The sequence below is a fragment of the Melanotaenia boesemani genome, chromosome 6 (assembly GCF_017639745.1).
Source record: "Melanotaenia boesemani isolate fMelBoe1 chromosome 6, fMelBoe1.pri, whole genome shotgun sequence".
NCBI lineage: Eukaryota > Metazoa > Chordata > Actinopteri > Atheriniformes > Melanotaeniidae > Melanotaenia > Melanotaenia boesemani.
In genome coordinates, this window is record NC_055687.1 from 13,525,392 (window position 1) to 13,548,629 (window position 23,238).

Below are 23,238 nucleotides of genomic sequence, written 5' to 3' on the forward strand. Positions count from 1 at the left end.
TATCCAGAGTCGGGTGGCGGGGGCAGCTGCCTGAGTAGGGAAACCCAGACTACCCTCTCCCCGGCCACATTCACCAGCTCATCCGGGGGGATCCCGAGGCGAGATTGGGGGTTACTGCCAAGACAGGCATAAATGGCCTTGCGGCCACAGCTGCAGCTGGCTGCCTCAACGATAGAGGCACGGAACACAGCCCACTCTGACTCAATGTCCCCCGCCTCACCCGGGATATCGTTGAAGCTCTGCCGGAGATGGGAGTTGAAACTCTTTCTGACAGGGGACTCTGCCAGACGTTCCCAGCAGACCCTCACAACACGCTTGGGTCTGCCAGGCCTGACCAGCATCCTCCCCCACCACCTGAGCCAACTCACCACCAGGTGGTGATCAGTTGGCAGCTCCGCCCCTCTCTTCGCCTGAGTGTCCAAGACGTGCGGCCGCAAGTCCGATGATAAGACTACAAAGTCGATCATCAAACTGCAGCCTAGAGTGTCCTGGTGCCAAGTGCACATGTGGACACGCTTATACCTGAACAAGGTGTTCATCATGGACAATCCATGACGAGCATAGAAGTCCAACAACAAAACACCACTTGGATTCAGATCAGGGTGGCCATTCCTCCCAATCATGCCACTCCAGGTCTCACTGTCATTGCCCACGCGGGTATTGAAGTCCCTCAGCAGAACGAGGGAGTCCCCTGAAGGAGTGCTTTCCAACACCCCCTCCAAGAACTCCAAAAAGGGTGGGTACTCTGAACTGCTGTTTGGTGCATAAGCACAAACAACAGTCAGGACCCGTCCCCCCACCTGAAGGCGGAGGGAAGCTACCCTTTCGTCCACACAAGCACACAATGAGCATGCCCACCCCTGCTCGGCACCTCTCACCGGGAGCAACTCCAGAATGGAAGAGGGTCCAGCCCCTTTCAAGGACAATGGTTCCAGAGCCCAAGCCGTGCGCCAAGGTGAGTCCAACTATATCTAGACGGAACCGCTCAGTCTCGCACACCAGCTCAGGCTCCTTCCCAGCCAGAGAGGTGACATTCCACATCCCTAGAGCTAGCTTCTGCAGCCGAGGATCAGATCACCAGGGTCCCCGCCTCCGGCAGCTGCCCAGCTCACACTGCACCCAACCCCTATGGCCCCTCCTGCAGTTGGTGAGCCCACGGGAGAGGGGGCCAGATGCAGCAAAGCAGCCCCAGAACATAACAGAGGCTCCTCCATGTTTCACAGTAGGGACAGTGTTCTTTTCTTGCTTCATTTTTCCATCTGTAATCACAGGGCTGATGTGCCTTGGCAAAAAGTTCCTTTTTTGTCTCATCTGTCCATAGGACATTTCCCAGAAGCTTTGTGGCTTGTCAACATGTAGTTTGGCAAATTCCAATGTGGCTTTTTTATGTTTATATTTGTTTTCAACAATGGTGTCCTCCTTGGCACTTTGGCTCAAACGACAACGGATGGTGTGATCTGACACTGATGTTCCTTGAGCTTGAAGTTCACCTTTAATCTCTTTAGAAGTTTTTCTGGGCTCTTTTGTTACCGTTCGTATTATCCGTCTCTTTGATTTGTCATCAATTTTCCTCCTGCGGCTCAATCTAAGAATAAAAGTGATTAGTGATTAGATACGAACAGAAACAGCTTTTGATGATGATATAATAGATTTTTCTGTTTTAAATAGACTACTTCCACCAAAATGGTCGCAGAAAAAAGAAAGATTGACATTTCAACCCTTTTCAATTTTGTAATAAATAAAAGAAAAAAAGGAAGTGACAAGAGCAGGACAAAGTGGGACAGCCCAAGCAAGGACAGATTGGAAAGGAAGTGGCAGACCACTTCAAAGAAGCTTCCTTCGCCAGTTCCACAGGCTTACTCTATAGAAATGCAGGTAGGGTGTGATGAGACTGCATGATTCATCAGGACAACTAAGGCAAACTGTTGCTAAATAAAAATAGCCCTGCTCTTAATAGCATAAATTCAATTCTCTTGTAGAGATTGGTTCAATTTTAAAGCATGCCCCCATCTTTTACATCTTACATACATGACATTCAAATACTGAACAGGTGATGTAAGAACACTATTTCATCATTTGTGTTCAAATACTCTGCATAACACGCTTGTGTTTGGATTGTTGGACAAGAGGCAAAGTAATCTTGCTGATTTTTTTCTCCCCTAATTGTGTGCATGTTTTAACAGAAAAATGGTACATTGGTCAACCTAACCCTAGATGGCTCAGTTTACCCACTGACTTGAACAATGGCTCAACTTTCCCTTGAGCTGGGCCAGCTTGAGCCATAAGGGCCAGAGATGAGTAGGGAATCAGAGAGAATGGACCCATTAAATACTTTCAAAAAGTGTCATTTATGAATAAAATGAAAAATGTACACTGCACCATTATGGTGAATCTTAAAGCAGTACTCACCATGTGTTTGAGGGTGAAAGAAAACTGATAACTTTCCAGTCAAGACACACACTATATTGCCAAACGTATTTGCTCATCTGCTTTGACTCTTGAATGAACTAAACAGACATCCATTCTTAATCAAATGAGTTTGATACATTGTTTTTGGTGATGTATGGCTTGGATGTAGCTGCTCGGCTGTAGAAACCCAATCTATAAAGCTCTCTTTGCACTGTTCTTGAGTTGCACTGAAGGCCACATGAAGTTTGGAGGTCTGTAGCAATCAACTGCAGAAAGTTGTCGGCCTTTGTGCACTAGGCTCCTCAGCATCTGCCGACCCCGCTCAGTCATTTTATGGGGCCTACCACTTTGTGGCTGAGTTGCTGTCATTCCCAATCGCTTCCACTTTGCTATGATACCACTGATAGTTGACCGGAGTGAAGAAATTTAATGACTGGACTTGTTACACAGGTGGTATCCTATCACAGTACCACGCTGGAATTCACTGAGCTGCTGAGGAATATCCATTCCCCCACAAATGTTTGTAGAAACAGTCTGCATGCCTCAGTGCTTGATTTTTTTTTATACACCTGTGCCCATGGAAGTGACTGGAACACCTGATTTCAATTATTTGGATGGGTGAGTGAATACTTATGGCAATATAGTGTATATTGTTATTGTGCTTCATTTCTAAGTAAGCAGAGGGACTTAGAGAGGGACATCAGTTACATTTTGAGCAGAAATGTACGTTTGCTCCTCTCTGTGTAGATGTAGAGCCATAAAAAAAACATTTCCCTTAGTTTTATTCATCTTATCCCACACTGATCTATCCTCTGCCATACACCTGTGCACACACTCTGTGTACCTTCCGTGCTCAGAACGGTCAGTGTGTTCACTCGGGTTTCTACAAGGCTATAAATGCGCCACAATTCTTATCAATCACAGTCTCGGACAAAGTCATCCTGACAACGGCTGCTTCGCTGCATCATTGTATCGCTGTAAAAGATAGTTTAAGTCCAGATCCGTGGTTAGTTTTAAACTTCATTACATTTTTGGTTAGTGTTCATTTACAAACGCGTGTATTCATTTTGTGTGCACAGAATTATTTTTTGTTTGCTCAGATTGTTATTCTTTGCACAAAAATATTTTCTGCTCAAAATGTAACTGATGTGCTTGCAAAAATCACTTTTCTGTGCTCAGAAAGTCCCTCTGCTCACTGAGATTTTTCTTTCCTATACATAATGATTCATTCAGGTCCAGAATTATTGGATTCTCTGATAGACACAAAGCTGCATTGGTGTAATATATGGACAAAATATTAGATAAAAATGAAATAAATGTTATTTCCGTACGTTGTCCATGAATACACAGAAGATGCCTCAAACACATTTTTCAGGCCCCAAAAGTACTCTATTACTAAACACACAATCAAGAATCTGATTGGATCAGCCCTGTGTCAGTTAAAAAGAGTCAGTGGACTGCATATCAGTGTGTTTTATGGACCCGTGGTTAAAAAATAAATACCTTTGCCATCTTTATTTTTGATGAATGTATTACAACGGCACAAGGGAAAAAGGCATGGTGTCAAAAATTTTAATTGGGCCAGCCCAGTGTCACTTAAAAACCACCCTGTCATCAATTGAGATGCTGATCTAAGAGTTTTATGGGCTAGCTAATTATAAAAATAAGTCAGACTGAATAATACGTTGGCCCATCGGGAAAATGCCTGGTGTGCCCGATGGCCAGTCCATCCCTGCTCACATATAAACACTGCTATTTCCTCTTAAATTATTCACTTTAATAAAAACTTTCTGAAATATACTACACAAGTCAACACAATAGAAACCTCAAAACAAAGTGTCATGAGCTGCTTGCAGAGTAACACACACACACACTCAGACATGAATAAATGCAATAATATTTATTAATTGTGCTGGCTACATCATAAGCTCTGAGTAGAGTCAACACTATGAATCAGCCTTTACAAGAATGTGCCTGGGTGATTTCTTCTAACTGAAGACAGACTTCACAGCCACAGTCAGAACATGTCAACATAAAAAAGCAGGAAGAAAAAACAAAAACAACACAACTTTGTTAAAGTCGTGAAACTATTACACAGTGAAACTATTACACAGTTCATCATAAGATTGGTTAGCCCAGATCACCAGAAACAGCCGCCCTCTAAAGTTCCTTTTTTTTTGCTGGAACCATTTTGTTATTACGATACTTTGACTATTTGAGATCACTATTATGCTGTAGAATGAATTTGGGACCTCTGTTAGAAAGCCTCTGCTTTACAGTGGTGCTATAAGAGTCTAAACATTTAAAGAAGTAAATTCTGGCAAACTCTTTCTTGGGCTTTTTAATAATCGTCATTATAAAGACGCTCAAACCTTTAAATCCCACATCTCATTATTCAGATGTACTAAGGGAAACAGAGAAAGCATTTAATTTAAAAAAGCATCCATATAATCAAGCCTGATAAGACATTATTTGGAGCTAAAGAAACTCTGTAAAGAAAAGATCGTTATTCAATAAGAAGCAACTTAAATGCAGATTCATTCACTACTTTAAGGTCACTGCTTAAAATTTCCCAAATATTTAACCTAAAAGAGGGAATAATATCACAAACACATGTGCACATGGACTTTGAATTGGATTTATATTCTGTAGAAATATGACACTAAGAAGAGATGACAAAAAAAAAAACTCAGACAGGTGATAACATGCAAATTTGCATTCTGACTTCAGTGTTCTAATATTTTTGTTGTTGTAGATTAGTTACATTGTCATGAGCCACTTCATCAGAGCTTTGTTCCCTCACTGTAAACCAGTCTTACCTGTTTCTCTCAATCTCTGTTCTCCTTCTCTCTCTCAGTCCCTGCCCTGTGACCCATCCTACTCTTTACTGTTGACTTGCTATGACTTGCCTCAGGAAAGGTTGCTCAATGTTAATGTTTGACAAGCAGGAAGAAGGGACTAGGCTTCCATATCTCTCAGACAGACAACAGAGCCACACTCTTTCAGTTCTCCTTTCAAGAAGTTTGTTCGCTGCTGTGTGAAGTAATTACCAACAAATCCAAGGAAGAACACATTTTAAAATATCATGGGTGAGTCATTGTTAATATACTGTTGGGATTTCTCTATATGTTGATTCTCAGTTTCCTTTTTTTTTTAAAAAAAAAAGACAAAGCTTGGTAATGGAGTTAGATTTCAACACAAAGAACAGCTGAGAGAGTGGAGTTGCTTTGTGTCTGCTGATTTGTATTTTAAATTTGACATGCAAATAAAACTAAAGCCTTGCTATGTGAAGTCCACTTCACACCTTTGCATAGACCGAATACGCATCTTGCCAAACTTTTGTTAAGCTTATTGTCCTGTCTTTGTATTTCTTTTGTTCTAGCCAGAAAATTCTGGCTTGTAAGATGCATTTTTTTTGCACATTTAAGTAAAAGTGTTAAATTAGTCTGTAGTAACCTAGATTCACTCCAAGTCCATATCCTTCACTATATCCTCCACTGCTCAGAGGTTTATCTTGGTTCTGAAATGTCAGGATGCATCACTGTAAAGAATCTAATTTTCTGCCCTATTTATGGATGTGCTGCAGAGGTGCTGGTGCTGCTCGACTTTGAGGGCACCATGGGTGACGAGCTCACAGTGAGGACTGGGGATGTGGTCAAAAACGTCACCAAGGCTAGCGAAGAAGGATGGCTGCTCGGGGAGCTGAGGGGGAAAAGAGGCATCTTTCCTGCCAACTTTGTTAAGGTTTTCCAACAGTTTTTTCATTGATGTTATCTTTTGGTTTGCGTTTGTCCATGTATGTTACATTTCTCTCATTTCTGGCTTTTCATTGTAGGAGGTGCCAGTGTATTTGATGGGTGACAGCAACAGGGAGCCAAGAAGTATCAGAAAAAGTAATGCCAAGTTTGAGCAAATATCTCTGATATAACTTTAAAGATTTGGAAGGATCTGTTCACCCCTTGGTCATAGTAGTGTCAAAATTATTCATCCATAATGGAATTATGCATTATTTTACCTCAGGAAGTTCTTAGTAAATATTATATTTGGGAGCAAACAGAGAAATTAGACAATTCTGATGCTGATAATCGTCACCACTGGAAATAATTTAACTTCAGCTGGTAGAGAATTGTACTGCATTTAATTCGCAGATTAAATATACTGTAACTAAAATATCTTCATGTTGCAATATAATTTACTCATCTAGGCTGATAAATGATTCATCCTCTAAGATTTAAGAAAGCTCTTTACAATTCGTTGTATTTTTTATTGTAACTTTTCTAAACTAAAGGAAAGAAAAATATACAGGTGTTTAAGCTTGTGGTTACTGTGGTCCATGCACTCACATTAACAGTGTGGTCAGAAAGCCAACCATAAATGTGTTTACCACATCATCACCACACAAAACTTAACACTGAAAAGAAAAAGAAACCCCACAATGACAGTGATTGAGTTATGTGCTTTACATCCACCTCTGAGTGATGAGTGCTACAATCCTTTCTTCTTTCAGCAAAGAAAGTGAAACAGACAAGGAAATGCGAGGTCGCCTTTCATTACAGTCCACAAAATGAAGACGAGCTGGAGCTGGTCGTTGGCGAGATCATAGAGATCGTCAGAGAGGTACAGAGGTCTTTCTTATCACAGCTCAAATGACTTGATAAGGAGTGACTCTGCTTTCTCTGGCAGCAAACTACACTTTAAGTTAATAACTTGTCAAGCAAACTGATAGCTGCTGGAACAAATTCCCCCCAAAGACATACACATACATTGTTAACTACTGTTTAGAAATGAAGGTAGCAACGTGTCATTTCCTGAAGCCAAAGCCAGAGCTTATATCCAAATCAGGGTGTTGAGGAAATGTTTGCTCAGCCAAAACTTCACTGATATCTTAAAATATGCTGATTTTAAATCTCTGCAATGCATAAAATATATTGAAAGTGTAAATGTGGCCATTTAATGTTTATTCATTTTATTATTATTTTTTTTTAAGTCACGGTTTTTCTTCTTCCACATGGCAGATTGAAGATGGATGGTGGATGGGGGTGAAAAATGGCAAAGTCGGGGCATTTCCATCAAATTTTGTCAAAGAAATTTTTGTTTCCCCTAAAGGTTAGTGGTTAAGTCATACGTTAAATCTCTTTGTTCACACATTTTCCAGATTAATTAAAAGTATTTATGTCTAACTAGATGTGAAGCACAGTGAGGGCAAGATTAGACCCAAACTATCCGACACCACGTTCAATAAGGAGGTATGTCTTGCAGGAACAAGTTTTCTCAAACATGTATGGACTTTTTCCCACTTACTTGATGCTGTTTTCATCCCATTAAAAGGTATCTCAGAGAGCAAGTGTGAGGCACAAAGCAAAAAACTGTAAGTTCACACTTCTCTTAAGTCTCATCAAAAGTGCCTAGAATGCTTGTTTGTAATGTTAAGCATACAGAAAGAAATGCCTTATATAAGATGTTCATGAGCAGCATTTAAAAAGCTGTTTGGCTGGTTTATTTATATCTTGACACAATGTGTCAAAAGTGGCAATTCCCCTGCTCTCACCTGTATGGCTTAGGTGTGGTCAGACAAAGAGCTTTTACAATAACTGGATTAATTACCATACAAAGAACATTAGAAATGAAATGTCGTCAGGGTTAAAGGTTTATAACTTTTATCTTCACATTGTCGGTCACAAGCTCTTTCTACTTATGAGTCAGTACTGTGAGGCGGAAAGGATTATTCATCTTTGCAGCAACCTCTTATTCCAATCATTTATGCAATGCAAGACTCAGTGTCTGTAAGGTCACTTACTCATGTCATCTCTTCTACATTCCTCAGCTGTCGATTGTTGCCAGGCCATGTTTGACTACAAAGCCAAAGCAGAGGATGAGCTGGACCTGAAAAAAGGAGATGTTGTAGTGATATTGAGCAAGGTTTGAGAACTACTGTCATTTTATAGCATCATATCTCATGTTTCCCTCTGGCGGTGTTCTTTCAGCAGGCAATAAGCTCCTCCGGGTGTAAAACTTGTTTGTGTACACAGCAGTTTGTGTACAGTGTAGCACATTGCTCAACCAGACAGACCAGTTGCTTCACTCTCAAGAAAATCATGTACCTGTGTGCACAAGATAATCTTTAGGGTATACTGACATGCACGTAGGAGCTTCTTACACTGTGCCTTTTTATGCTTAGCTGGCATGTATGGCAGCAATGAAGGATCACCATGCTAGATGATTCTGGGCCAATTCTGGGCCTGATCACCGTTCCCCAGATGTGATTAAGGATCTTAATCTTGTACTCCACCATTTGATGCCAGGCGTTTTGTGGCCTTCCCCTCTTACGTTTGCCTTCTGCTATTTGTGTAATGTGGCCTGGGGGTTTTCTAGTAGACATGTCCAATCCAGCACTGCTGCAGAATGACAGTTTTCATGCTTTCCTCTTTGCATCTATCAAGCAGATCTTCATTGGAGATGGTTTCTGGCCAGAATATATGTAGTATTCTTCTGGAGGTTGACTGCTTGATAAGATCCTCTTGTCATCCACCAACATTCACATCCGTATAGTAAAAACACAGCTCTGGTAAAGTCTTAACTTGGTCTTGGTGCTGTAGTGTCTTCATCTCCAAACATTAAAAGCATCTCTGCCCTTATTTAGTCTGTTCTTGACGTCACGGTTCACTCCATCATGTGTGACTGTGCTGCAGAGATATGTAAATTCCTCTGTTACTGGTAGGTGTTCACAACTGTTAACTTGTATCAGATTTGAGATGTTGTGGGTCATAACTTCTGTTTTCTTCTGGCTGATCTTCAGGCCCACCTGGTCTGCAAAGCTGCTGATGCATTGTGTTTTCTCCTGCATATGCTGGTGTGAATTTGACATCAGTGGTAAATGCAAACTCAAGATCTTGTAGTGTGTAAAAGAGGATTCATTTGATGCTTCTGTGCTGATCTTCTGCTGTTTCTTTCCATGACCCGGTCAATGATTATGTTGAAAGGGGCTTTTCTAATGCCAGTTTTCACTTCAACGTTGATGTTGCTGCACCATACTTGGCATTTGAAGTTGTTGTAAAAGCTTTTAATGGCATGGATGATCTCTGATGGTATTTTATAAGCTTGCAAAATGCACCAAAGACTGTTCCTGTGGATGAAGTGACAAGCTTTCTCAAACTGATGTGCAGTTGTCTTTTGCCACGTAGTGCAAACTGTGCAGTTTTGAGTCATAACTGCTGCAAACTTTTAACCACACCAGACAAGAAACAAAAGAGCTGGCACTTGTTTGGCCTTTGAGGCTGAAACTGAGTGAAATGGTAGTATCCTTCAGCATTTATAGGTGCATGAGAGTCTGCTTTCTTTATTGGGCTGTTTAGACAACATGCAATGCAATTCACAGTTCACTTCAGGCTGAGCAAGAGTCAGTTTAAATACCTGCTCTGAAACACTTAAAGCCATTTAAGGATGACTTTTAGCCTGGATGAATGGAACTTCATGGAAATAGATCTTTATTATTAAAGTTGTGGCAGTTTTATCCGGCTAATAACATCTGGTGTACAACTACACAATTTTAAGATTATAACTTAGAAAAAACCACAATCTTAAAAAAAAAAATGCAACTGGCGGACGTCAGATGAGAGTTGCTGCTGCCTGTGACATGTTCATGCTCAGATAAAGCTCACTATGCTTCACTTTTCCTGCAAAATACAAAAAAGATAGATTTTTCATTGACTGGAGTTTATCTGATTCAACTGCAACTCACTTAATTCTTAAGTAGCTTTAACTAGATTAACATGTCTAAAAAACAGCCCACAGCTTTACGTGGGAGTAGAGTTATTAAATATGTTTAGTAATTTGGCTTCTGTGATTCCCTCCTAATCCTGTACAACCTGGTTGTGTCATGATGTATTATTATAAGGCAAATTCAGCTTTATATGATAAGTCCACTTTTATTGGTTGGAGAGATGCAATTATACAAACAAGGTTTATCGCAAATATTTTATTTAAATCTTAAGCAGTTCTTGGCCATTGGAAGCATATTTTGTAACCTAACTGTACAATAGTTTTACTTCCTGTTTATGTATTGTCAAAGTAAAATGCCAAGCAAACAACTTCAGGACTTTTCTGAAAACTGGAACTCTACTATATTATGACACGAAACAAAGTGAGCATAAATGTGACGTGAACCTTCCTTAATGGCATAAATGTGGAAGTTACTCAAACTTGTGCTTCGCTCTTAGATAAAAATGACATGTTTTGCTTGACCTTGCAGCAACCTCTTGTTCAGTAATTTCACATCCCAAAGGATAGAGCCATGTTTGAGCCTCTAATGTGACACTTTAATCTCCATCTGAAGGAAGCAGAAGATGAAGGTTGGTGGGAGGGAGAGCTAAACGGCCGCTGCGGCCTCTTTCCGGACAACTTTGTTATGGTGATCCCACCAAAGGAGAGTAAGCAAGTGAGTGAACAAAAATAGTCTCAAACAAATACTTGTTCAAGTGGACCTTATATGTAACCTATCCAAGAGGAATTTGACCATCCTTCTGGACTGCCATGAAACCTTGGGCATTGAGAGTAAATACCATTAATTATTTCAAACTTTTTTTTCTGTCATTATTTGGAAATGTCCTTAAAATGAAAACTACCATTTTTCTGTTTATTTTCAGTCAGCTTCTGCAGCCCATACTCTGTTATGACTAAGGCTTGTCTTTAAACATCTTCTATTACTCACTGAAAATTTTCCATTGTGGAAAAAGTATGTAGATCATAGCTGCTTGTGATGCAAAAGGACATATACTAAGTCAGCCTGCTCAAGTTTCTGTTTCTCCTCTATTTAGTCTGGGACCACAAGCCAACCGCCTGTACGCACCATCAGCAAGAAATTCTCAGGTAAGAAAAGGCATATTTTTGCATTGTGGCCATAATTTTGGTTTAAGCTGTAGTAAAACAAATAAAATAGCCCCCGAATGAACAGCTGAAACAATTTCAAACCTATAAGTGGCTTCATGTTTTAACCACTAGATATTAGGTTAAAAAACAAAAAAGACTGCACAGATTTTACCTAAATATAAACAGAGATTCAGGAGACATTTATGCACATTTTCCAGACACTTCTATGGACCATTTTTAGTACTGCCGTTACCCATTTGTTTTCTTTCCTTTTGGTTGCATAAGTTTTTAAAATCGTAAAGTTTCAGGATTTTCAGGACTGTTAACTGAAGGGGGGGGTGGGGGGTGGGGTGAGTGAATCTGCACAGAACGCCTTGTCTTTTCTTTTTTCTTCGTAGGCCAAATATGTCTTACATAATGATGCTTCATTTGCCACTGTATCTGTTGCATAGTCTGTTCAGATGTAGATACAAGGTATTCATAATCACCATGCAAAGGGAACTAGACGGACGCTTTTTGCCCTGAGGCTCCTGAATAAACTCACTGAACCGGGAGTGTAGTCACTCAAAGAATTCTCTTCACTGAAATTTAAAAACCGTGAAAAACAATGATTTAACATGGTCTACATGATCTTACTGTACAGCACATGATCAATACACAGCAACATCCTCTGAAGCAAGAAGATGTAAAAGATTTATCAGCAAGTTCCACAAAACAGGATGTGGCTCATGTTTTTGCATGTAAGATGCAAAATTTTTCAACATCATAAACTTTAAGTTTCAAACTCCCTCCTTGGTAACATACAAAATCTGGACCCTCTTCAGAGAGAGAGAAAAAAAAAAAAAACATACTGCTACACAAACCACTACTCAGCATTTTCACCTGAATTAACTCATATCAGTGTACTTTCATATTCCCTGACAGTATATAAAAATAAGAGCTTTACAGGATGTCTCAGACTACAGTGCGATGGGGGATGGTTAAACTGGTCATGTGACACAGTTCAGGAGACTTGGAGGAAATGGGTGGGGGGTGGAGGGGGATGGAGGAGAGCTCTGTCACAGACATTTTCACAACCAGCAAGAAGCAGCACTTTAGCCACCACTGCTCTGTGGATGCTTTGCTTGAGAGGGAATATTGCACAATGTTCCTAGAACTCAAGGTAGGCTTCATGTGTTTCCACTTGCTCAATTATGCATCTGTGATTTTACTGCTCTGAACACAGGGGAACATATTTAGCCTTTTTTTATTCTTGAGGTTTTAGCACTGCAGCAGTTCTGTAACCAGGTTTCTCATCATAAACTGATATAAGCAAATTACTTCCATAACAATCTGTAGACGACTGTGGCACAATCTTCAGTATCCAGACACTGAAAATGTTAAACCATTTACCCTCTCTGAGGCAAAGTCATAGGCTGTATTATTTTCTATCAAATGCACCAGTGTCTGTCACTGATAAATTTCTGGTGGTGCTGTTTGTAAGAGTGGCTATGCAGCTTTTGGATACAGGTGTGACCTGAAATTAAATCTTTAACATTCCTTCCTTTAAACTAGATAACAGTTTCATGCCTTCAGCATTCTTTTCAGCTACATTAAAACCGCAATACTTCAAGAGCAGCATTATAGCTTCTGGCAAAACGAAAACACATACAAATCTGTGGGGATGAATACTTTGCTTTGGTACGCTGATGAGACACCACACCTGTATGAGATTTTAAACCTTAATAAAGAGCTGCAATTATTCTCATTCATATATTTAGAATATCATTGCTACTAACGTAGGTTTACATGATTAATGAAATAAAAAATAAACATTTTCTGATACCATATACCGTTTCAGCCCCTCATCACCTTTTGTCTAAAAACAAACTCACTTTTAGCTCCTGTTTCTTTAAAAGCCCCCCTTTTAAATGACCTACTCTGGTCTTTTTGGTCAAAAAACAGCAAAGTCTGAGTTCAGCTGTTCATTGTTAGTTTGTGGCAAAGAAGCCATTAAACAGGCATTGTGTTAAAATGCGTTACATGATGGGGAAGATCAAAGTTTTTCAGCTGCAGACAGTTTGCTGTACTGGCAAAATTCCCGCAGGCAAGGCATAGAGGGTGTTTTTACCTCATTACTAATTGAGCATAAATACTTCACCAAAAAAAAAAGAAAAAAAAATTCCTCATACAAATAAAAATAAATAAAAATCACTAACTCAGTGGGAAACGCCTTGTTTCGCAGCAACACGTCAGCATTATGGGGGATAGTTTGAAGCAGATGACACTGGCCTAGAAAAGGATGGTCAATTGGTCTTGTCTAAAATCTCAGCTTACTTTTAAAAAATGTAAAATATTTCCAGCTTTATTCATCTACAGGACAGTCAACGTCATCAGATCTGATAAATGCTTTGAAGCCCAATGCTGGCATGAGGAAGAAAAGTTCAGACTACAAACAAGACATTTCAGGGAAATTAAGAACAAACGTTTCTTGAAGAAAGAATCACTTCCTTTGGAGAATACTTATTCTGACCATTTATAGGCACAAAAAGTTGTGATGTACAGGAAGGATGTTGGAAATCCCAAAAAGCATCATATGACTGCTCAAATGAGTGGAGGTTTGCTGAGCATGCATGAAACATAGCAGCAACCCGCTCTATATCCGCTCATGCAGCAACCAGAAAAACACTTAGGAAATGTGCTGCAGATGGAGTGTACTTTCAACATTATTTCGTTTGGATAATAAATCCAAGCTGCAACATATTTCTGACATAAACTCAAAGTAGGACATCACTGCATTTTCTTATGTGGCTTATATATGTCAATGATCCAAATACTGTCACTGTAATAGTGTAAGTGCAGCTTTTGGTATTTTGAGGTAAACTGACATTGACTACTTTTCTTTCAGTGAAAACAGAGGTTTCAGCAATGGAGAAAGGGGGTTTGTTAAAGACAAAAGGTGTGGATGGCTTTCAGTATAACATTAATAGGGTGATTTTATTCTGATACAGATTGAGTAATGTGATGCTTTTGTTTAACAGATGATAAGCCAGAGCCTAAAGATTTGAGAAGCAATCCTCCAACCAAAGTCAAGCTACCATCCTTCAACAAACCTGGTCCACCTCCAGTTAAAGACAAACCTAACAAAGTTTTACCCAAGTAAGTCATCCAAAGAATACTTACTAATCTCAGTGGAAAGCAATTTAATAATCTCTGGAAAATGAATAGTTAATCATTTGTAACCTTTAAAAAATAAAGCATTTGAAAAAGGTCAGGAACACTTTCTTCTCCTTGGTCTGGCACCACAAACGGAGCCTTTTAGATGTTAAAGGTTTTGGTTGCCGCCACTGGTCGTCATGGAGTTCTTAAAGAAGAATGCCAGGATGCCTGGCATTTAGTAGCTCAGTGGAAACTCTGGGATGAGTCAGATCAGACCAAAACAGATGAGACCAGCCCATTTCCTGCTTCCTGGGCAAACTACATACAATCAGTCACACACTAAACAGAGAAAACAAAAACAACCCTGGCTTGAAGGAACTGCTATTGGAGTTATAAAAACTGTTTCCAACTAAATATGTCTGTATGGGGTACACTTCATATTTATAAATGTATCACCCAGGGTTTTTAAATACAAGTGGATTATGTAAAAACAATGAGGGGAATATATTATGAGAAAAAAAAAAAACATTTTCTGTGCTTGAGAGCAAGTATTCATTTAAAAAACTCTGAAAACAAAACCCTGTAACTTTGTTTGTGGCTCTTTAGGTCTGTAAACATCTCCTATAACAAGCTGTTCAGGTTCTGTTGTGTAACATTATCAGCTCAAAGTTAAATTATCCACCCTCCTTATCTTTATCTACACCAATTACAACTTCAAGTCATGCTGCATTCACTGTACCTCTGAAGTGGGAAGTTGAAACTCTTTCTTGCCTTCTTTGTTTTTTCCTCTCTGTTGCAGTTAATTACATTTTCTCATCAAAAGTTATACAGTTCACTCAACCTAAGAACACAAGAAGCCAAAAATGGGCTGCCAGTGCTTTGTTTAATGTTTTATATCAAGACTAAGAAATCTGAACATGAAGATTTCATTTTTCCTTTTGAATTTGGTGCATTACTTTTGCAGATTCGCTGTCACACTACTTCAGTATTTCTATCTGTGGTGAAACTTATTTTACATCAGGTTTAAACAACTCATATAAAAATAGACTTCAAGACCTCAGCTGCCTTGCTTTGCACCTGCAACAGTTAGCATTCAGACACCCAGAAAACCACATTCAAATACCATTCTTCCCCTTCTGAAAAACAAACTATGGATTGTACAATGTAAATTGACATATTCACCTAGTCTAGTTATGCTTCTTTTACAAAGTGATGTTCCCCACTTTTAGACTGAGAAATACAATCTTTTTTTTTTTTTAATATTCAGTAGAACCAATGGTGATGCAACTCCTGATTCACAAAAACAGCCGGAGGAGAAGGAAGAAGCTGATCAATTTGATGGGTTGGATGTGCAGACTGAAAAGCTGAGTCATCCTACTGCAAACAGAGCCAAACCCCCACAGAGGAGACCACCATCTGGCCTTGCCACAGCAGCACAAGTACAGTCCAAGTTTGATTTTTTGTTTTTTTTTCCATGATAGGTTAGCATTTCACAAAAATAACTTACATCACATCCTGGTAAACCACAAAGGTAGTGTTAGTAACCGTTTCTGAAGATGCAGCTTAAGACCTCTGCAACAGTGTCACAACTTCCTGTTGTATCTGGTGCATACCTGCCAGCAACGCTAGTCTCATCTTTTGAAATAGAAGCATATTGTTATCTTTTTTTTATTTTAAGAAAATGTTTCCCAGACTGCCTCATGGGTGGCTTTTAGACAAAAGACCTTTTATAGACTGGACTTATTTCCAGGACACATCTTAAAATAATTGCTCCTATTTCATTGCTGAATTTTAGAGTAAGACAAAAAGGACATGACAGACTTTCCACTTGTATGAAAGCCATGTAATATATTCATGAATATGAATATGATAGAGGCTCCTTTTATGAGGCACTCACATTCCCAATACACAAGCAGCAACAACACAACAACACAAGCAACCCAGCCTGAGTTATGAAATCATTCTGGGAAAATAACTGACTTTGCTGAAGTACCATTTTATTTTGAACTTTGTTGTTAAGATAGCACTTTATGCAAATGAACTTGACTATTTCTCTTTTGCAGCCACTGAGTCAATCAGACCAGACAGAACCAGAGCCATCACCAAAAAAAACACAATCAGACAAACTGCCCATCTTGCAAAAGGTTTGTAAAACAGACTGAATACACCTGTTTCTAGCTATTTTGAAATAATATCCCACTAAGTTTAAGCCTGTTTTCACATTCAGATGTTGTAATGGTCACCTCCAAAACTCTGCCTTTACATCCATTCCCGAAAACTGCACATCTGCATGGACACAGTGTTGTTTGCACAAACCTCTTGTCTACAAACATGGCCACTCACAAGCATAAAACATGTCTGTGCTCATAAAACTTGTGCTCTTGGATATTTATGCATCAAGGGACATGTAACCAATTAGTTAGGGCCTGCACTACAAAAAAAATAGACTACGTGCTTTCAGTTTTGATTCGTGCATAGTCTTAGATTCTTAGATGCCTTCAGTTCTAAGCAATCTGGTTAGCACCAGATTTCTATAGTAGCTTTATGTGCAAACAGAATAAGCTTGTTGCACAGGAAGTCTATGCAAACTATAGAATATTCTGAGTGTGATGTTGAGCAAGATATGTGCTTTAGCAGAGACAACATCTGAATGCGACAAAAAGAAATTAGATGAAGGCATCCCATAATTTGTTGGAAGGACAACCCATAATTGATGGATGCACTTAAATCATTGCAGAGTACAGAAAATGTGCCGCCACTCATAAAGCTTGAACCTCTGCACAAGACGCCGCCTCCAGCACGACCAACACCACCTAAAGTCGTTGTGGGTAACAAAATTGTGAATCATAAAGGAGATGTGCCAACTGTGGACAGCCTGCAGGCCGAGATCAAAGAGCTGAGGATGGCTCTGGAGCTGCTTCAAACGCGACATGAGTGAGTGCTTCTGGTTTTTAATTTACTTTAACAGCCGAGAAATGTAGTCAGTTAAAAGAGCATTTAGTGAAGTAATGAATCTCTTTAATTGTAAAATCGGAACACTCTGGTTGTTCATCTTTCCCAGAAAACAACAGAGATTTTCCTATCTGACGTTAGAGGACACAGGAAATGATTTATCCAAACCTAAGATAGAAATATAAACCGTAAACACACATGCTCCCCAGAGAAAATCTGTTGTATCTTTAGTCTCTTTAATTTGCAGTGATACTGGTGATAATTAAACATGTGGAAGGGTCCATATGTGATTTCAAACAGAGATCTTTGTGCTTTTCTTTAACAACAACATGTCAAAACATTGGCTGTGAAAAAAAAAGAGTCTACCACTTATCTGATCTGAGAGGCTTTCGACAGTGTAGTCTGCTCAATGTGACCAAACCGTGTCCACATCTTCCTCATTTTTGTTTTTGACTCTTTTGATAAGACAAGACATGCAGGAAATGAAAGAAGAACTGAAGGAGGAAAGAAACAAACGCCTAGCTCTGAAGGTCAGTGGAACATGACTTTAGTTTTACATCAACTATGACTGCTGCATATTACCACAAAAAAAACAAGAAGTTGGGACTCTGAAGATCATGACTACAGTGCAATTAACTGATGAATAAACCATTTTATCTCCATGCAGGAGGAAGTGGACACACTGAAGACGAAGCATTAATCATTAATCTCAACACAGACATTGAGCTGTTGGTCTGACACTGTGGTACGCAGGCGCTGTGGACTGCAAATATTAACTAGATATGACTATTTCTCTGACACCAAGTGGGGGGGGGGGGGGGGGGGGGGGGGGGGGCGCACCCAACTGAATATATACAAGTGAGGGGCTACTTTCAAAAGTATTTACAGACATAAGAACAAGCTCATTCTTTGATCCTCAAAGGGACTTAATAAATAATATGCTGTTCAATGCTGTTGCATAGCCGATATGAATGCTGGAAATCACAAGTAACGGTCCTTTCTGGACTACGCTTGGAAGATAATTTGTTTTACACTGTTATGTTTCCACTGTCACACTTACTGTGTTTTTTACTGTAGGGTTCATTGAAGGCTCTTTTTAATGCCTCAGTGGAACTTGTAATATACGTACCTGTACATAACGGGAAATAATGTGATGTCTTTTACAAAGAGGAAAAAAAAAATTCATTTAAAAGAAATATTGTTACCTTAACGTTAATAAAGGAAAGACTACTGACATAGAGGTGAGTTGAACTGTGTTGATACTTCTGAGGCATTTTATATTTCTTGAGAATCATAAATCTGATTGGTAAACAAAGCAGATAGTTTTGTCTTTTTCAGGAACATGTGGAATTATTACGTGGCTTAATCCGAAATGAGCATTCTTCCTACTCAACCTTTTATTCTCATTTTCTAGTATATGCATTTACAGTTGAGGCGATACCGATAGTATCGGAAATACTTGCTAATCCTGTATCCCCTTAAAAAGAGGGCATTGGGCGATTATTTCTGTATAAACACCATCCGATACCATGGAAACGGAATAAATTTTTTTCCTGCCCAACCCCACCAACATTACCACACACAGACACAAGAAGTGACACAATCTTGCATGACAACTGCTTTGACTTTTAGGCTGAAAAGCAGCTGCACCCGAGTCCCTGTTGTGCTAACATTTAGTGTTATGCCAGCAATTTGGTGACATCACTTATTAGAAAATCTCACTGGCAAAACAGCAACATGCCTAACATGCGAGGCTGAAATTTCCTGAACGACCAGCCTGCCCGTCGTGGAAAATGTTCACTTCAAATACAATTCCACATTTTCTTTTTAATAGAAATTCTTTGATTTGAGTTCAACTACATTGTTGTAGGTGAACCATTGTTCTCATGTGTTAATTCATGCTTTATAGTTTAACTTATGCTAGTAACAAAATTATCGAAGAACAAAGTCTATAATAAATATAATTTATATAAATTATAAATTTAATATACCTCTTAATAAAAGAACACAGGTATCAGATCAGTACTCTATCGGCAGATACCTAAACCACAGGTATCGGAATTAGTATAAGGCAATAAAAGAAGGTATGGGAACATCCCTACATGCATTAGAAACCACTGTTAAAAAACTTCAAATTTGTCTTTTGTTTATGGTCAACTTTAGCTTAACCAGCAACTATAGCCTCCTATATATTGTTAAGAGATGTCACCTCTTGCCTCAAATACATAAAATATTTAAGAAGAGCTCACAGGTTCTCAACAGGATTAAAATCAGGAGGGAAAGTGGCCATGTCATTATACAGCCATTACTTTGCCTCTAGTGTAGTTGCTGAATAGTAGAAAGGAGCATTATTCTACATAAAGATGGTGGCTTTTGTGAATCCTTCCTGTTCTATTAACTTTAAAAGCTTTTTTTCCAAGTTTATCTACCTCATACTTAATGGACTCATCCCAGCAGCAGCCCTCTTCCCTGCTGCTTGTGCCCGATTGGTTGTGCTGTTCATTAAAGATCAAGTCATGTGACTTTTCCAATAAAACCTATGAAAGATTTGATCTTTTTTATCTGGCTGCGAATCTTATTTAGTGGTGTTCAGGTTTCAGACTTTTTCGTCTTTTTTTTTAGCTTGCATTTTGTATTCTTCATCTGTGCCAGAACTCTGGAATATGGTAACATGGAAGGAAAATGGACTCCTACTTTATAATTTTATTAATATTTTTAAATCGATATAATCAACTTGCATGTTTTCTTCTTCGGGCACTTTTTGTGACCAATTTATTCACAAAAATCAGCTTGTCCTGTGGTCCTGCTATCTCTTTAGTTTAAAGATGCTGCATCTGTCTGCATGTTATCATTTTGGCTCTTCTGTGTAAGGTAACTTGCTTTGTTGACCATTTTAACTTGGGTGAGGACATTAGTGTCCACAGGGGAATATTTTATTTATGACCTAAAATGATTCAAGTGAATATAGATGCAAGTATATTTAATTTAGAGTTGGAAGATACACGGAAATTAGCTTAAAAATATCCCCCCATTTTTATCACTGTGATGTTGCATCGCTCCACTAGAGGGCGCTGCTTATCCATTTTTCTACACAGAGACGTGCTGTGTTTCTAAGTGAATGCACAACTGGTGGAAATAACCTTATAAAAGTAACTTCGCTTTAGATAAAACAAAACAGAAAAGCAGAAAAAGAGGTGGTAACTTTGAAAGTTTAAGAGTTGAGCGAACTCTGACTAAAAGTGCAGGAATCCTACAGTTTGCGGTCATTTTTTTCTGTTAAGTGGAAAAGCCAACTTGTGTCACTCAGAAACATTCTCACTCATAAAATGGTGACTCATCACCTCTGATGTTGATAACAGTGGAGGTGGGGGGGATTAATAAAACATTTTTGGACAATTGAAGCCAGAGGGGAGAAGTATATTAAAAATGACTATTCTTTGACTAAACTATCTTTAAAACAAAGTGTGAAGTCTTAATTTTGGCTCTAAATGATAATGGTGACGATAGAAATGGTGACACTGGGACACATTGCAAGGATGAGTAGAGATGCACAGCACAGAGCACACATCTGAACCACAGTTGGAGCTCATCAGGCCCTGGTGTTCCAGAGACATCCACAAAAAATGTTATTCTTAAAATCTATGTTGAATGATTGTCATTAAGACCATGTCTCCTTACCCCTACGCTCTTTCTGTGAAGCTCGGCATTTGCAATTGAACATTATGCTTTTGCACTGACCTCTAACAAATTAATAATCTCAGCAATAACAAGCGTTGCTTGGACTGCAATAAATCATAGCAAACCGCTTTCGAATATCTGACTCATTCTGCATAAATGGAATACTGTAGATCCAAGGTGACGACAGCTCGGCTCAGTGCACCATATTAATGGTGGAATTTAAAACAACTTTGACTAATCTGCTGGTAGTAAAGAAAACAGTTTAAAAGTGAAGCTTTTTGGAACTCATGAGTTGGTTAGTTAAAAAAAAAAAAAAAAAAAAAAGTTCAGAATTTAAATTAGAAATAATATAAAATGGATGCTGAAGCAATAGTTTCAATTGAAACTACATTTGCAGTGGTTCCTCTTAATATCACTTTTTGCAAATGTAATAAAATAATGAGCGTAATAAAATTATGATAATAGCGAAAGCAGTAAAACCATGGCATTGCTTATTCTAATTGAAAACTGTGGTTCTCAAATCAGGAGAACTGCATGCAGTAACAATAACAAACACTCCGAAACACTCATTTCTGTAATTTGTTCATAACCTTAAAAAAAAGGTACAGTGTGGAAGAAGTACTGATATGATTTCAAATGCCAAGCACAGTTGTGAAGAGACAGCGGCCAAAATTCTTCCAGACATAAACGTGTTTTTGTTTGTGAAATCCAGCTGCCTCGGGTACAGCGATGACTGCACTTCTGGTAACCACTTCAAAATTGTTTTTATCCATGTGCCTTTTAAGGCCTTACTTATCCCAGATGGTGCTCCTATCAAACAAACCTGGTACTATAGCTAAGAGGGTTTTCACTTCACATACAGAGTTGTTTGTCCATTCAGAGACACTATAGTGAAAATGGTGGCATGAATATAGCTGCTGCTATGTATGTAGACCCCCAGGAAGTAGATAGAAATCTCTCTATGGGCATAAAAACATGTGTTATTTTAATAAAGTGATACGATACCAATAGAATTGCAGTTTGTAAATTAAAATTTTCTGTTATTACCCATTGATTTTCTTACATGCTGCACCTTTGAATGCATCTTATGACAATGAAGCAGCTTAATGAGATACTTAGTTTAATGTTGGTCAAGGCTACAAAATATTTTAATATTTTGGGCTACAGCACATTCTGTTTACAAGGCAACCATCACTTTCATGTATGTTATTTAATCTCCACATTTAAGCCACATATTCTTCAAAGACAATAATATCCATCCATCTACCTGCTTACATATATACCACATGGGCATCAGTCTAATCGATATATTAATCTTTATGCATATTCCCATCAAATCAAACATGTCTGTTTAAAATACTGAATCTGATTCATTTTAAAGCTATGATTTTAAAGGAAGAAGCCATTTTAAAAAAGTTTATACAATTAAACAACTACTTCATGTCCCCCCGGTTGAGACCAATGACAGCCTGTTACCACATGACAGGCTTTTTTCCCCAAGATGAAGGCACCAACTGAAAAGAGTTTGTCCTGAGGCAAACCCGTGTCCTTCTGTTCCTTTAGCACAGTTCATACTTTAGGGATGACAACAGCATTTAAGCCTCCTTCTCCAAACAAGACCCCATGCAATGTTACACTAGTATCTCTGCAGAATAACATAAGATGTTCCTGACCCCAGGAAGGCTGACAGAATGTTGACATGCCAAATGCTGATGAGTATTTAGTAAATTTCCCTCTTTGTATGGCTTTACTGATGTGCCAAGAATTCATACTTCCATTCCTACTAAATGAAGGCTGACTTGTGATAATGCCCAGTACAAACATTCACTCGGTGTGGGATATTCATCAATGTTCTCTAAGTCTTTACTGGCAGCTTAACTACGTAACAGTCCGCCAGCTCACATGGAACAAATTTATTACAAGAGGAGAGTTGATGTTGGCCTTCTCAGCTTTGTCCTTATAATTCCCTGCATCACCAAACTTGGAACAGCAGAGTTCTGAAAGTGATAACACACTGGTCCAAAAACCCCATTCCAGAGCATAGAACAAATCATTCTGTAAAATCTATAACATGTGGGCTATTGACAAGCTAGGCACCACAGACAACAAAGGGAATGTGCTACCTGGTGAGCCATGGCTGGCTCGGGTTTGGCCACTTCCAATTAGAAAATACACAGTCTAGCAAACTTCAATGAC

The 23,238-nt window shown here is 38.9% G+C and overlaps 1 protein-coding gene across 2 annotated transcripts; it reads left to right on the forward strand.

The window, feature by feature from the left end:
* The first annotated feature begins 5,332 nt into the window (after window positions 1–5,332).
* Window positions 5,333–21,392, forward strand: sh3d21 (SH3 domain containing 21). Of its 2 annotated transcripts, XM_041987476.1 has the most exons (17): window positions 5,334–5,498; window positions 5,996–6,153; window positions 6,245–6,302; window positions 6,917–7,026; window positions 7,425–7,515; window positions 7,594–7,655; window positions 7,738–7,777; window positions 8,234–8,328; window positions 10,742–10,843; window positions 11,223–11,274; window positions 14,162–14,212; window positions 14,295–14,412; window positions 15,680–15,851; window positions 16,476–16,556; window positions 17,150–17,346; window positions 17,831–17,894; window positions 18,032–21,392. In XM_041987476.1, exons 1-17 carry the CDS (start codon window positions 5,495–5,497, stop codon window positions 18,062–18,064), a joined length of 1,488 nt encoding a protein of 495 aa, XP_041843410.1. In that variant the 5' UTR covers window positions 5,334–5,494; the 3' UTR covers window positions 18,065–21,392. The 2 variants fall into 2 exon arrangements, with proteins under 2 accessions (XP_041843411.1, XP_041843410.1); XM_041987477.1 differs by lacking the exon at window positions 14,162–14,212 and having other exon boundaries at window positions 5,333–5,498.
* Window positions 21,393–23,238: the final 1,846 nt, after the last annotated feature.